Source organism: Panthera onca, chromosome A3 (assembly GCF_046562875.1).
Source record: "Panthera onca isolate mPanOnc1 chromosome A3, mPanOnc1 haplotype 2, whole genome shotgun sequence".
In the NCBI taxonomy this organism is placed as follows: domain Eukaryota; kingdom Metazoa; phylum Chordata; class Mammalia; order Carnivora; family Felidae; genus Panthera; species Panthera onca.
Genome location: NC_138341.1, coordinates 77690529 through 77703946, shown reverse-complemented (window position 1 = coordinate 77703946; position 13418 = coordinate 77690529). Strand labels below are relative to the sequence as shown.

Here is a 13418-nt window from a genome sequence, read left to right as displayed (position 1 = left end):
TGGTCTTTGTCATTTGGCAGCTTCTTTTGGGCCTAGAAGCAAATGCTTTGGTTCTCGAGGTAGTGTTTTCATGTAAATTGATTGTCTTTGTTGGTCATTCAGACGTTCTTATCTGTAGAAAGGTATCATGTGTGTGTTGAGTGGCAGGGAGGGAACATGAGAGGTGGGGATACCTTCATGGAGTTGTGTCAGGAGGCTGCTTATGAGACATATTTGCATGATGCCATGAGCATCAGCCTGAGGATTGGGAGACCTTAATTTAGTTTTGGCTGCTTTGCTAAGAAGCTTGGGTAAACTGCTTAACTTTTGGGACTCAGCGATCCTTATCTGTAAGATGAGGGTGCTACCCTAGGTTAGAGGCCAACAGCCAGTAAATTGGGGTCTCAGAATTTGGAGACTCAGAATGTTGTTCTCTACCCTGTCATTGGGGGCTCTGTTTTTCTCTTTGCTGAGGCCCCCAGTCAGAAACCAGGGGTTTTCAGACTAGCTTTCAAAGAGGAGAATGCAGCCATCTGTGGCCATTTTCTCTTATCCCTTTAGAACTAACCTGTGACCACCTTTCCTCTTCTACTAATCTCATTTCAACAGCAACCAGTGATCTCAGGGTTTGGGCCTCCGTTGGGAGACTTCTAGATAAGGTCTTAGAAGTCAGATAGAGTTTATCTGTGAAGCCAAAGGTATAGGACTTCTGTAGTATACAGTCCTAGGCAATTTCCATATGTTATTTGTTTTTTATATGTGTTATTTTTGTAATCCTCACTATTCCATGAGTGAGGTGTTATGATTCCCCGTTTTGCAGACATGGAAATAGGTTCAGAGAGGTTATGATAACTGCGTGAGGGCTAACGTAGTCCTCCTTCCTGAGCCTAGAAAAGAACCAACACAGAAGAGAAACCCATTCTCACTTCCATGTGATGCCATTTTCTCCTCTCTGTCTCTGTCTCTTAGAATAAGCAAAACAAAGAAGAAATCAGAGGGACTGACTCAGAGCATGGTGGACAGATGTATTCAGGTACACAGTTGCTTTATGTGTTTTTCTCAGCTAGGCTTGCCTTTCTATAACCTTTAGGCTTGATCTTGTTGGCAGCAGCCTCTTTGGCTCTGAAGGAGTATCCACTGGGGCCTCTGGTAGAACTAAATCATAAGCAAAGGAAAGGGGAAATGAGAGTGACAGTCTAAGATGCATACAGAGCATCAGGGGAGAAAGAGTTTATTGGAGGAGTGAGGGAGCACAACCATCCCAGAACACCACCCCACAGAGGCCTTGGGGCATAGGCTCCTGCTGGTCTTTGACTGAGGCTTGGATTTGTGCCTGGCTCTGTGTGCCTGGAGAAGGACTGAAGGCACACCTGACGCCAAAGGCAGGGTTGATTGAATTGAGTTAACCCTGTCGGGGAGGTTCCTATTCCCTAGACTGAAGGACTCAGCGGCCTGGGCCCCTCTTCATACTAGGATGAGATCGTGGACTTTCTGACTGGAGTGCTCACTCGCACCGAAGGGCACATGGGCTCCGAGCCTCGGGATCAGGATGCTGAGAAGAAGAAGAAGCCTCGGGATGCAGCCCGCAGAGACCTGGCCTTTGAGGTTCCTGAGCGGGGCAGTCGGCCTGCCTCACCAGCTGCCAAGCTTCCTGCCTCACCCTCAGGCTCAGAGGTAATGTAGGCAGGGAGGGAGTGCTTTTGCTGGGGAAGGAAGACTGTGGATTTGGTTCCTAGGGATGCTTGTCTACTTTGCCAGTGCTGTAGGCCTTAGAGTTGCTTTGAGGAGAATTCCTGACCAGGGAATTCCAGGGGACTTGATAATTAATGGTTAAATCCAAACAGCATTGGCTCAGCTCTTACTCTTCTCACCCTACTCAGGATCTTTCCAGTGTGTCCAGCAGCCCCACTTCCAGTCCCAAGACCAAAGTGACCACAGTGACCTCTGCCCAGAAGTCCAGTCAAATCGGGAGCTCTCAGCTCCTGAAGAGACATGTGCAGCGGACAGAAGCTGTGCTGACCCACAAACAAGCCCAAGGTATTGGCTCCTCCTGGCCTAGTAGCCTCTCAGGTTATCTTCTGCAGTGACATCATATGGCATTTGGAAAGTATTGACATCTGTAACTTCTGGGGCATGTGAGAGGCACCGTTTCCCACATTTCTGTTCAAACAAAATTAGGTTGAAATGAATACTGAGGATTGTTTTCAAGAGTAAGACATCACAAAAGGTCTGTGCATTAGTGGGGTTGTATAGTTCCACTAATTATAGCTTTGCATTGGTGTTCCGGGGAGTTAGGCTTTATGAGCTGACTCCATGTGTATTTGCCTAAAAATTTTTTCTGACTCCCAGTTGGGGAAGCTACTTCTTCTGTTTTAGGCCCTGCCCAGCCACTCCTGCAGTCAGGACACTCTTCAGATCATGTGGACAGGGTGATTAGCTTTATTCATCAGATTCCAGGGCAACTCAACTGGCATCATGCCCTTTCTTTGTTTCCACCTTGAAGGTTCAGCCTCCCATATTGAGACTTTCAGTGAAGTTTATCAGTCTCTCTGCAGATAGGTTTTAGAGTAGACTGGAAAATGTTTGTATGGTTGAGATCAGAATTTGGAGAACAATGAGTGCTACTAAAGCCACAGAAAAGGGAGAGTTTTGCGGGTAGGTGGAAAAGAAACAGTGGCTCTCCCCATGCCCCCATTTTGATCCTGTTGGGCAGCCCTGAGGTAAGGCCCCTTGGTCATTGTGTGTGTATGTATCCAGGAGCATGTATCATCTGAGGTCTCACGTGCCTGGAAAGTGGCAGCACCAGAGCTGGCTGTCCAGTAGAGAGATGTAGAGATGACAGCAGGCTGATCTGCTCACTTCCCCTGTGTTTCTTTTTAGTAGAGCCAAAGGACTTAAACCCAGGCATCTTAAGAAGGTGCCCTTAAGAGTGGTGCTAACAAGGAGCACAAGTGTGTGAGGGGATCTGTGAAGGCAAAAAAAAAACAAAAAAAGGAAAAAAGGCCAAGCTTCTTGTGTGCACGTGGATGGTCTGTGACCTGGATCTTCTTAAGTGGTGGCCAGAGCCAAGTTCTGGGTGGGTGGGTGGGTGGTGTTTCCATAGGCTTTTGATGAAGAGAGAACCAGTGGTTGGCTCTGCTTATGGAGGGGATAATTAGTTGAGAATCTAAGGAGTTCTTGAAGGGTGATTGGTGACCTGGGTTCGAAACAGGACCCAGAATATGGTGCAGAGCAGCAGCCCTAGCGCCCTGACTTTGACAGAGCTCAGAGGCAAGAGGGAATGATTATAGCTAACTTTTATGGAGCCCTGACTATGTGCCATGCTGTCTTCTTGGCACTTGACTTGCTATTGCTCGTTGAATCGTGGCAACGGCAAATGAAGCAGGTACATTTATTATTTTCAGTTATGGGTGATTCCATGGAATCATCATGGGAGTTAGGTTTCGAACCCATGCAGTAATTCTGGAAGGGGCCCATGATGACCATTTTCTAGAACATTTTCATATCTTTTTCTTACTCCCTCTCCTTTTCTCTTTTCTCTGGCTGGCTGTGATTCTGTAATTCTTTCTGATTCATTCCAGCACAGTTTGCTGCTTTTCTGAAACAAAATATGCTGGTGAGGAAAGCTCTTCCTCCCGGCACCTCCTCCTGTCTTTTTGGTGAGTATTGCTTTTCCTTTCACCTTTTCACGCTCTGTTCTCTGCTTCTGTCCACTTTTCCCTCAGTTGCTTCCCCATTCTGTTTCTCATTTGTTTCTGGTTTCCTACTTTTCTTTTTCTGCCTTTTTGTCTTCAGTTCTTTTCTTGGCTGACTTCTTTTGCTTACTCCATAGTCTGCTTTTTCTCTGTACTTTCTGTTGGCCTCTCATGATTTTTCTTTTTTTTGTCTCTTGTGGTTCTTGGCTGTGCTTCTCCTATGTGTGCCTGTGGCCCATTGCCTGTGAACCTGAGTTTCCTTGTGTGTTTTTCTCCCTGTCTCTGGTTTCCTGCTTCCATCCTGGCTGCTACAAGCACATCAGCCACTTACAATAAGCATAAAACCTGTAGCTCTTCTCCCTTTTACTCTCCTTCCTATTCTGATTTTAGTCACTGCATTTGTCCCCTAAGTGGTCCTTCCAGCTGGTATTGCCCTGTGGTCCGGCGTAGCTCTCTGTGGCCCAGGCCAGGAGTCCCATCCCTGCCCGCCATCCTCATATACTACTGCTTTCCTCCCCACCCTTCCCCTGATTGCCTATGCTAAGAAGAGGGACTGGAGTGGGCTTCTGGTTTTAAAAAGAAGGGGATCTCTGAGGTGCCTGGGTGGCTCAGTTGGTTAAGTGTGTGACTCTTGATATCAGCTCAGGTCTTGATCTCAGGGTCATGAGTTTAAGCCCTACACTGGGCTCCACGCTGGGTGGGAAGCCTACTTAAAATAAAAATAAATTTAAAAAAAAAGAAGGGGATCTCTGAGGAAACCTGAAGGATAACTTCAGAGTCCAGGAGGCTTGGCCATGTGCAGGATGAGTATGTTTGATTCAGTGGAGGGGGAAGCTCATGTGCGAACAGTTGGCCTTTCTCTGTACTAGTGCATATGACCTGGGGACTAGTTGTGACATGGACCACCATTGCCCTGTTACTTTTGGGCAGGAGCTATAAAGTTGTCTTGGCTGAGATGCTCCCTTGCCTAGTAGCCACTCAAAGCCACCCTTAATTCCTGGCAATAATCCTTCTTGTTGCCTTCATTTGGCAAGCAAATCTTCAACCTTGGGTGCTTAGGACAGAGTAGGACTCCGAGAGCCTTGTGAAAGTCTCTTTTTTTGAGAGGACTGGGTAGTGTGCTTCTCTGCTTCTTCTTTGTGGAATGTTCACTGTCCCCCAGCTGTATGATGTGAGGTTGGGCTTGAAAGGGGAAAATTATCACATTGTTTGAGTCCAGGAAGCACTGCTTATATTCACTATAGTGAGTCCTCTCTTTTTTGGTTGGCCTTCGCTAGGTAAGATCAGGGTGTCTTCTTGTTTCCTTTTTGTTTCTACCAACTCAGAGCTCCCTTCCTCCCTCAGAGCCTACTCCAGAACAGGGTAAGGGTTGGGCATGGAGCCATTCCCTGAGAGGACAAGATGGTGTCTACCACAGATGGGACCTGAGTGAGGTGGGACTGAATCATTGGCAATTGCCTTTGAAGTGTGACTTTGTATGTGACACACAGTCATGCCCTTGCTGCTACTGTCTGTCAGTGTCTCTCGGGCTTTTTTGGATTGTGGAAGACCTCACCTCAGCTCCGTCTCTTAGTTCCCATTTCATCAGAACAAACGGAGGAGGCAGAGAAAGAGGATCTTAGGGTCCAGCTGAAGCGCCACCATCCTTCCAGTCCTCTTCCTGGCAGCAAGATCTCCAAGCGACCGAAGATTAAGGTGTCCCTTATCTCCCAAGGGGACACAGCTGGAGGGCCTTGTACTCCTTCCCAAGGAGGAGCTCCAGAAGGTGAGTGTCTCTTCGCCTGTCTAAATAAAAACCGAGCTCTCTCAGAGCACACATCATTGCTGCCTTGGTGGCTACTTGCTGGACATCTCAGCCTGTACTTCAGTGTAAGATGTGCCTGGAGCAGAGAAGACAGAAGGTAGCATGTGAGGCAAAAGTGGGCAGTGACCTGATCTGAACTAGAATAATCAGGAAGGCAGAATGAGGATCAGGGGGAGCATCCGGAGCATCATTATATTTTGTTCTCTATCAGTTTCAATTAAAGATAAAATATTCCGGCACCTGGCTGGTTCAGAGGAGCATGCAACTCTTGATCTCAGGGTCCTGAGTTTGAGCCCCACATGGAAGGTATAGAGATTACTTAAAATCTTTAGGAAAAAAATATAATAAAATATTACAAAAAGTTTAGAAAATGGAAGAAAAAATACCTCCAGCTCTCCCTATTCTACTGTTCTACTTATTCGTCATTTTTCTTCTTCCAGTCTTTGTTCATAGTATTTTGGATTTAGCCTGGGCTGTGAAACCCTGAAAGGGGCCAAGCAGGACTGACCAGTGGCCTTGGGGTTTTCTGTTTTGCAGTTGCAGGAGGGAAGCCCATCACCATGACGCTGGGGCAGACTTCAGCAGGGCCCAAGGAGCTCACAGGGCTTCTCACCACTACCAAGTGAGTCTGTTTCTTAGCTTTTCTGGCTCTGAACCTTTCTTTTTACCTTTTCTCTGGTCCATTTAGTGCTTTGGAAAGATGATAGTCTGGGCTCTGTCAGTTTTGGGAATGTGACTTTTTTCTCAGTGGGATCTTTGCCCTTTTGGTGGGGGTGGGGGGTGGGGGGCGGTGCCGTGGGGCGGGGAGGGGATCAGTTCAATTCTTTTTTACTGAAAATTTGCAAAGCTTCCCATAGCTCTTGCTTTAAGGTTTGAAATCTTTATTTTAGGCCTGACTTTCAGAAGGATTAGAGACCAGATTCAGAAAGTGGAACAAAGAAAACTATAGGTTCTAGTGTCTAGAAAGCCTTGCTGGGCCCTACAACCCTCCCTGTGTTGCTGGGGTCTGCTGCCCTCCAACCTTTGAATAACGGAGCTCCTGTCTTCGTCTCCAGGTCAAATGCTTCTGAAGGGGGAGTCTCAGCCAGCCCAGCCTCCTCAGTCTCCAGCAGCACTGCACCCAGTGCCTTGCATACACTCCAGAGCCGCCTAGTGGCCACCTCTGCTGGCAGCTCCCTCCCAGGTATCTGGTAGCCCAGCATTTCCCGCCTCCCAGCAAAATCTCCTTTCAGCTGCTGCTGGAGGGTGGTCCTAGGAAAGCAGCTGAATCTGGAGGATTCTCCTCTGGGTTGCAGGCTTTCATAGAGGCTTGATGTGAAGTTAGAATTAGCTTTAAAGTGGGAGAGTTCTTGGTCTTAATATCTACAGTGAGTAAAGAGCCCAGTCTGCAGGTGGGGTCTTTTGTACTATAAGGAGGAGAAATAGCTGGTGGGAAATGTATGTATTGTGTTCACTGTGGTGTTCTTAAACACATCTGATTGCAGAAAATTGGAGGTTGTGCTGTGCTAGCATTAGCAAGATGAGGCACCTTTGTGCCTCTGCTTGTCTCCTCACTTTCACCACCCCACCCTACATGGGAAGGCTGGTTGCCTGAGTCCAGCAGGGCCAAGGCTGTGCAGGTGTCCTCCTTCAGGAGGACCTCCCTCTTTGCTTTGTGGCCACTGGGCTGTGTGTAGTGAAGTGTAAATCAGGTATTTGGAATACTTTTGGCTTAAGAAGCTGTCCCCTTCCCTGGAAGGGATGGAATTTAGATTTCTGAAGTGGGATTCCAACTTTCTGGTTTTCCTAAAATTGTCCAAGATGTTGGACAGGTAGTTTAGAGCAGGTTGGGATATGCAGAGCAAATCCAAGGCAGTATGTCTAGAATAGTAGCTTTCCTCATGTGGGCATGCAGTGTGCATGCCTGGGGAGTCCTTCCTGGCATCTTTCTGAGAGCCCTGGAAATGTCCCAGGGAAAGAGCATTGGTATTTTAGTTGGTTGTTGAAGATGGATGGGTGTGGCTGCTCTTGGTATGAGGGCTTGAGCCTATATTGACATTTGTTATATCCTCTCCTAGGGGCTACATCAGCCAGCAGCCTCCTTCAAGGTCTCAGCTTCAGCTTGCAGGATATCAGCAGCAAGACCTCTGGCCTCCCAGCAAATCCCTCCCCAGGGCCAGCCCCACAGGTGCACATCTGCCTTCTGCTGGGTTGGGCAGGTGTGGGGAGGAGGCATTCTCAGTTTAGTTGGTTTTGACAGGGAAACTGGGTCTGGAATCTGGGTCAAGACAGCCTTCTGACTTCACCCTGGGAACTACCAGAGGTTAAGGCTCCATCACTTACTGTGTGATCTTGGGCAAGTTTTTTGATCTCTCTGTGTCTTCGTTTCCTTGTCTGTAAAATTAGGATAATAGTATCTCTCTCAAAGGGTTGTTTTGAGGATTAAGTAAGCTAGTATATGGAAAATGCCTGGAAGAGTACCTTGCATGTAGTAAGTGCTCAGTGGATGGTAGCCTTTAATGCTATGGGCCCTCCATACTCGAACATTGCTTTTGGGCAATAGCTTCTGATCACCTGGGCTTGTGTGTCCCACAGGCCACCAGTGTGAAGTTGCCCACCCCCATGCAGAGCCTGGGTGCCATCACCACGGGCACCAGCACCATTGTACGTACCATTCCTGTGGCCACCACTCTCTCCTCCTTGGGTGCCACTCCTGGTGGGAAGCCCACAGCCATCCACCAGCTGCTGACCAATGGGGGCCTCGCTAAGTTGGCAAGCAGCCTCCCTGGCCTGGCTCAGATCTCTAACCAAGCATCAGGTGAGTCTCTCATGACAGCCGTGGGGACTCTTAGATATGGGATCTTTCCCCAGGACCTTCCCATCTCACATGGGCAAGGCATGTTGTTGAACCCAACTCACCAGGGTCCTGGCATTGACCCCCCAAGGATTCAGCTCTGTGAGACCAGCCCCCAGAGAGGTCAAAAGAACACAGCTGTTTCCTGCTGCCTTTCAGACTGACTGATAGAGCGTAGATAACCCAGCTGGGGAAACTGAGGTGGGAGGCCGAGGGGGTGGTGTGTGTCATGTGAAGAAACTCTCCAGGAGAAGAAAATGGAGGCTATGACCAAAAACAACCTTCCCCCCATCTCTGTCAGGCTTGAAGGTCCCTACCACCATTACTCTGACACTGCGTGGCCAGCCCAGCCGAATCACTACACTGAGCCCCATGGGCTCAGGAGCAGCCCCGTCAGATGAGCCCAACTCCCAGGCGCTGCCCTCCAGCTCACAGGTGAGTCTGCCTGGAAAGACTGAGGACGCAGGCTCCGGTATTGGGAAGTTTGGGGCCGACTGACTGGCTTATCAGAGTAGCTGCCAGTGCACTGGACTTGTAGGCAGACCATGGTCAAATCCAGACCTAGGGGTTTCTAGCTCTGTAATATTGAGCAAGTTGTGGACTTCTTTGAGTCTCCTCTTCCATGGCACCCCCTGGATTATTTTGGGATTAAACATGGAACTATGTTCAGGTGTGTAGCAGTGCTCAGTAAGTAAGTTTTGTTTGCTTTCCCTCTCCATTCCTTTTCTCTTCCCATTCTTGGTTTCATCATTCACAGGTTGTGGTAGAGGCGAGTTAGTTGATTAACAACCTTACTTTGACCAGTTTTCCAACATTGTGCTGTTCCAGCTCTTGGCATTCATTTCATCTTTTTAGGACACACTAGATTTCTATAGCTCTTACCCACAAGTCACCAGCAGTTCCTTGTAGCTGATCGGATTTCTATTGTAACCTTGTCACGTAAAATGTTTCTAATCTTAAGTCATGATCTGAGACCTACCTAGAGATCAGAGGCAAAAGAAAAAAAATAGCTGGAGTCCGTGTTGAGTGTGATTTCCTTCAAGTGTGCACTGACCCTTTCAGCCTTGGCCTTCCCTCGTGGGAGCGAGGGTGCTATGCAGGCTGCCATGACAGAAAGCCAGGCCCTGTTCCCGTCATTCCCACTACACCAGCCCTGCCCAGGAAGTGGGGGGCGGGCCCCTATTGGCACTTGACAGCTTCCAACTGTTCTAGATGATCTTCTGCCTCCTCCTTTTTAGAGGAAAATACTGCACAGAGATTGTTACCTGGCATTCATTGGGATCATAGTTACCGCCCCCCCCCCCCGCCTTTTTGGCAGAAAAATGGAGGTGTTTTTATTTCTTTTTTTTGTTAATTCCTTATTTTTTCAATTACAGAAATGTGCTTATTTTAAATAATTCAAACATTACAAAAATAATTACAGAAGTAATTTAGAAAGTGAAAATTTCCCATGATACCACTCTCAGAGATGATAACCCACTAACAGCTTGGTATGCATTCTCCTAGATTTTTCTTGCTATACAAAGTATATTATCTTATTTTACTTTTTTGACAAAAATGGGATCACAGAATATGGACTATTTTGTAACTGGCCTTTGTTTACAACACATGTTGTGACATGCTTCCCTGTGGGTTACATAGAGACTTATCTACTTCTTGTCAGTTGCTACCTCATGTTTCACTAGGTGGATGTACGAAAGTGTATTTCACCACCTCCTGTTAGAGAGTTGGGCTGTTTTGTTTTTGATACAGAAAATAATGGTTCAGTGAACACCCTTGCTCCTGAGTTTTGCATGCCTCTGGGAGCTTTCTACAGTCTAGAGATCAATAGTGGAGAGTTGTGCATCTGACACCTGGCTAGCTGCTGGCTAATTGTCTTTCAGAGGTTCTGCTGGTTACAGTTCAAACCACAACGATGAGAATACCTATTTTCCTATGCCTTTATCATTTATGGAAATCAGTATTTTCAATTTAATTTATTAATTTGATGAGTGAAGTGAAATGGTTTTTTTTTAAATTTTTTTCTTTTTCTTTTAGTATTATTTTTTAAAAATTTACATGCAAGTTAGTTAGCATATAGTGCAACAATGATTTCAGGAGCAGATTTCTTAATGCCCCTTACTCATTTAGCCCAACCCCCCTCCCACAACCCCTCCAATAACCCTCTATTTGTTCTCCATATTTAAGAGTCTCTTATGTTTTGTCCCCCTTCCTGTTTTTATATTTTTTGCTTCCCTTCCCTTGTGTTCATCTGTTCTGTGTCTTAAAGTCCTCATATGAGTGAAGTCGTAGGATACTTGTCTTTCTCTAATTTCCCTTAGCATGATACCCTCTAGTGCCATCCACATAGTTGCAAATGGCAAGATTTCATTATTTTTGATTGCTGAGTAATACTCCATTGCATATGTGTATGTATGTGTGTATATACGTGTATATATGTATGTGTATATGTGTATACATATATATGTATATATACACGTATGTATATGTGTATATATGTATATATACACGTATATATGTGTGTACATATATGTACATACACGCACACACATACACACACACCACATCTTTATCCATTCATCTATTTATAGCAGCTTTATACATTCAGATGTTTCCTTTATCTATTTAAAAAATTTTTAAAAATATTTATTATTGAGAGAGAGAGAGACAGAGCATGAGCAGGGGAGGGGCAGAGAGAGAGGGAGACATAGAATCCAAAGCAGGCTCCAGGCCCTGAGCTGTAAGACGCAGAGCCCAACGTGGGGCTCAAACCCACAAACCCCGAGATCCTGACCTGAGCTGAAGTTGGACACTGGATCCATCTAGTCACTCCAGTCCTTTGTCTATTGTACAAGTTGTATATACTTCAGTCAACTGCTTTTTTTTTTTTCTTTCTGTTGAAGTATTAAGTGCTTGTTTTTTGATATTTGTTTTGGGATCTTTTATGATACATTAAAAATTTTTACATAGTGAGGCTACCTGCTTGGCTCAGTGGGTTGAGCGTCTGACTTTAGCTCAGGTCATGATCTCATGGTTTGTGAGTTCAAGCCCCACATCAGTCTTGCTGCTGTCAGCACAGAGCCCACTTCAGAACCTCTGTCTCCCTCTCTCTCTCTCTCTCCCTGTGAACCTGCCCCATTGACTCATGCTCTGTCTCTCTCAAAAATAAACATTAAGAAAGTTTTTTTTTTATGTAGCAAAATCTTCAAATCTTTCCCTTTATAGCTCCAAGGTTTTGTGTCTTAAGAAAGCTCTTACCATTGCAAGAATATAATCTGTGTTTTTTTTATATTTTATTTTTTTAATTGTAAAATACATATGTACAGTTTATCATTTTGCCCTATTTTAGGCTTTAGGCTTGCTGTTCAGTGGCATTAGTATATTTACATTGCTGTGCAACCATCACCACAATTCAGGTCTAGAACTTTCCATTATCCTATACTGAAACTCTGTTTTTGTGTTTTCTTATAATGCATTTGTTTGTTTACCTTTAGTTTTTCAGTCCATTTGGAATTTATTTTTCTATGCTAAGGTAAGGATCTAACTTTATTGAAGAATCCATTATCCTTTCTTTCTATCCATTTGAAACCTGCTGCTCTCACATTCTCGATTACTACATACACCTGGGCCTTTTTGTACCTGTGACCCATCTGTTCTCACACTAGCTTTATGAAATTGTTTAATAATGCAGGTCTTCCAGTTAATGAAGTGTCCAGAATGTTTATAATTTGCTACTGTTACTCTTTTCCTTTTTCTTGATAAATAATGGGTTTTGAATTTTGTTCATTGCCATTTTGGAATCACATGAGATGAATGAGCATACACATTTCCTCTGAGTTAGTTAAAATGATGAATTACTTTAATAGATTTCCTAATGTCAGATTATCTAAATTCTACATTCAGTAGCTTGTTCAATACGTCCCATTATTTTTTTGCATATGTCCCAGTTTATTTGTATTGTGCACATGTAGGAAACGAGACCCTATCAAAAGAGAACAAAAAAAATAATAAAATAAAGAAGCCAAGTGTTTCAGAGGAAAAGCATGTCCACTCTTTTGATTTGCTTTTATTTTACTTAGGATTTTGGCCTCTGTGTTTATTAGTGAGATAGGCCTATAGTTTTCTTCCCATCCATCCCTGCTTTTACGTGTGTGCTTTCCTTGTCCAGTTGTATGAAGGGGTAAATCTATCCTTATAGAATGAGACGGAAGCATGTTTTTCTCCTATTGTTTTTTTTTTTTAATTTTTTTTAATGTTTATTTTTGAGAGAGACGGAGCACAAGCAGGGGAGGGCAGAGAGAGAGGAGGCACAGAATCCAAAGTAGGCTCCAGGCTCTGAGCTGTCTGCATAGAGCTGGATGTGGGGCTCAAACCCATGAACCATGAGATCATGACTTGAGCTGAAGTCAGATGCTTAACCAGCTGAGCCACCCAGGCACCCTTCTCCTATTCTAAAAACATTTATATTGCACAGAAATTATGAGTTCCTTGATAGTGTGATGCAAATTATCTATAAAACCATTTGGGTCTATTATCAGGCAGTCTTAACCTTTGTTGATAATCATATTGATGCCCAACTAGAATGCATATCCCCACTATGTGATACCTCTTTCTCTCTTAGTGGTCCTCTTCAGCTTGCTCCAGCCTGGGGGAGCTAGTTAGTGGTAAGAAGAGGCTAGATAGAGCTCATTGAGAATCGTTTTCCATGGCTAAATTGAAGCACAGAATAAAGATCAAGATCTGACTTCTAACTGATAGCATTAACTTGAGAGCTTAGTTTTTATCTCAGAAAAATGAATGTATAATTACTAGGAGGGTTCTAGTGGTTCTCTTCTTACAGAGAAAGGGCACATTATTAGATTAAGACTTGCTGACTTGAAAACTTCTAATGATTACCTCAGTGTTCACACTGCCAGACCATGTGATATCAGGGAAAGCAGTGGGCTGTGGGTCAGGTGCTCTGTCTTTAGCCAGCTGTGTGGTCCTGGGCAAATCACCTAACTTCTCTGGGTTTTGGTTTTCTTATGTGGTCTAGTAGGCCTAAATTAGTGATTATTGTGATAGGATTGATTAATAGGGGCTGTCTCAGAATCTCCTCAGACTGGGA

General features: G+C 45.0%; 1 protein-coding gene across 11 annotated transcripts in view; it reads left to right on the top strand.

The window, feature by feature from the left end:
• The window catches only part of KANSL3 (KAT8 regulatory NSL complex subunit 3), a 42285-nt gene that overhangs the window by 24355 nt on the left and 4512 nt on the right, over positions 1–13418 (top strand). For 9 of the 11 annotated variants that reach the window (XM_060607655.3, XM_060607673.3, XM_060607663.3 and 6 more), the window contains 10 exons: positions 949–1012; positions 1453–1653; positions 1860–2016; positions 3561–3638; positions 5248–5439; positions 6016–6100; positions 6534–6661; positions 7536–7645; positions 8053–8275; positions 8613–8746. In XM_060607655.3, the coding sequence (XP_060463638.1) occupies positions 949–1012; positions 1453–1653; positions 1860–2016; positions 3561–3638; positions 5248–5439; positions 6016–6100; positions 6534–6661; positions 7536–7645; positions 8053–8275; positions 8613–8746 (1372 nt within the window). Of the gene's footprint in view, positions 1–948; positions 1013–1452; positions 1654–1859; positions 2017–3560; positions 3639–5247; positions 5440–6015; positions 6101–6533; positions 6662–7535; positions 7646–8052; positions 8276–8612; positions 8747–13418 lie in introns of those variants that run through there. The other 2 variants (XM_060607681.3, XM_060607725.3) reach the window with 2 other exon arrangements.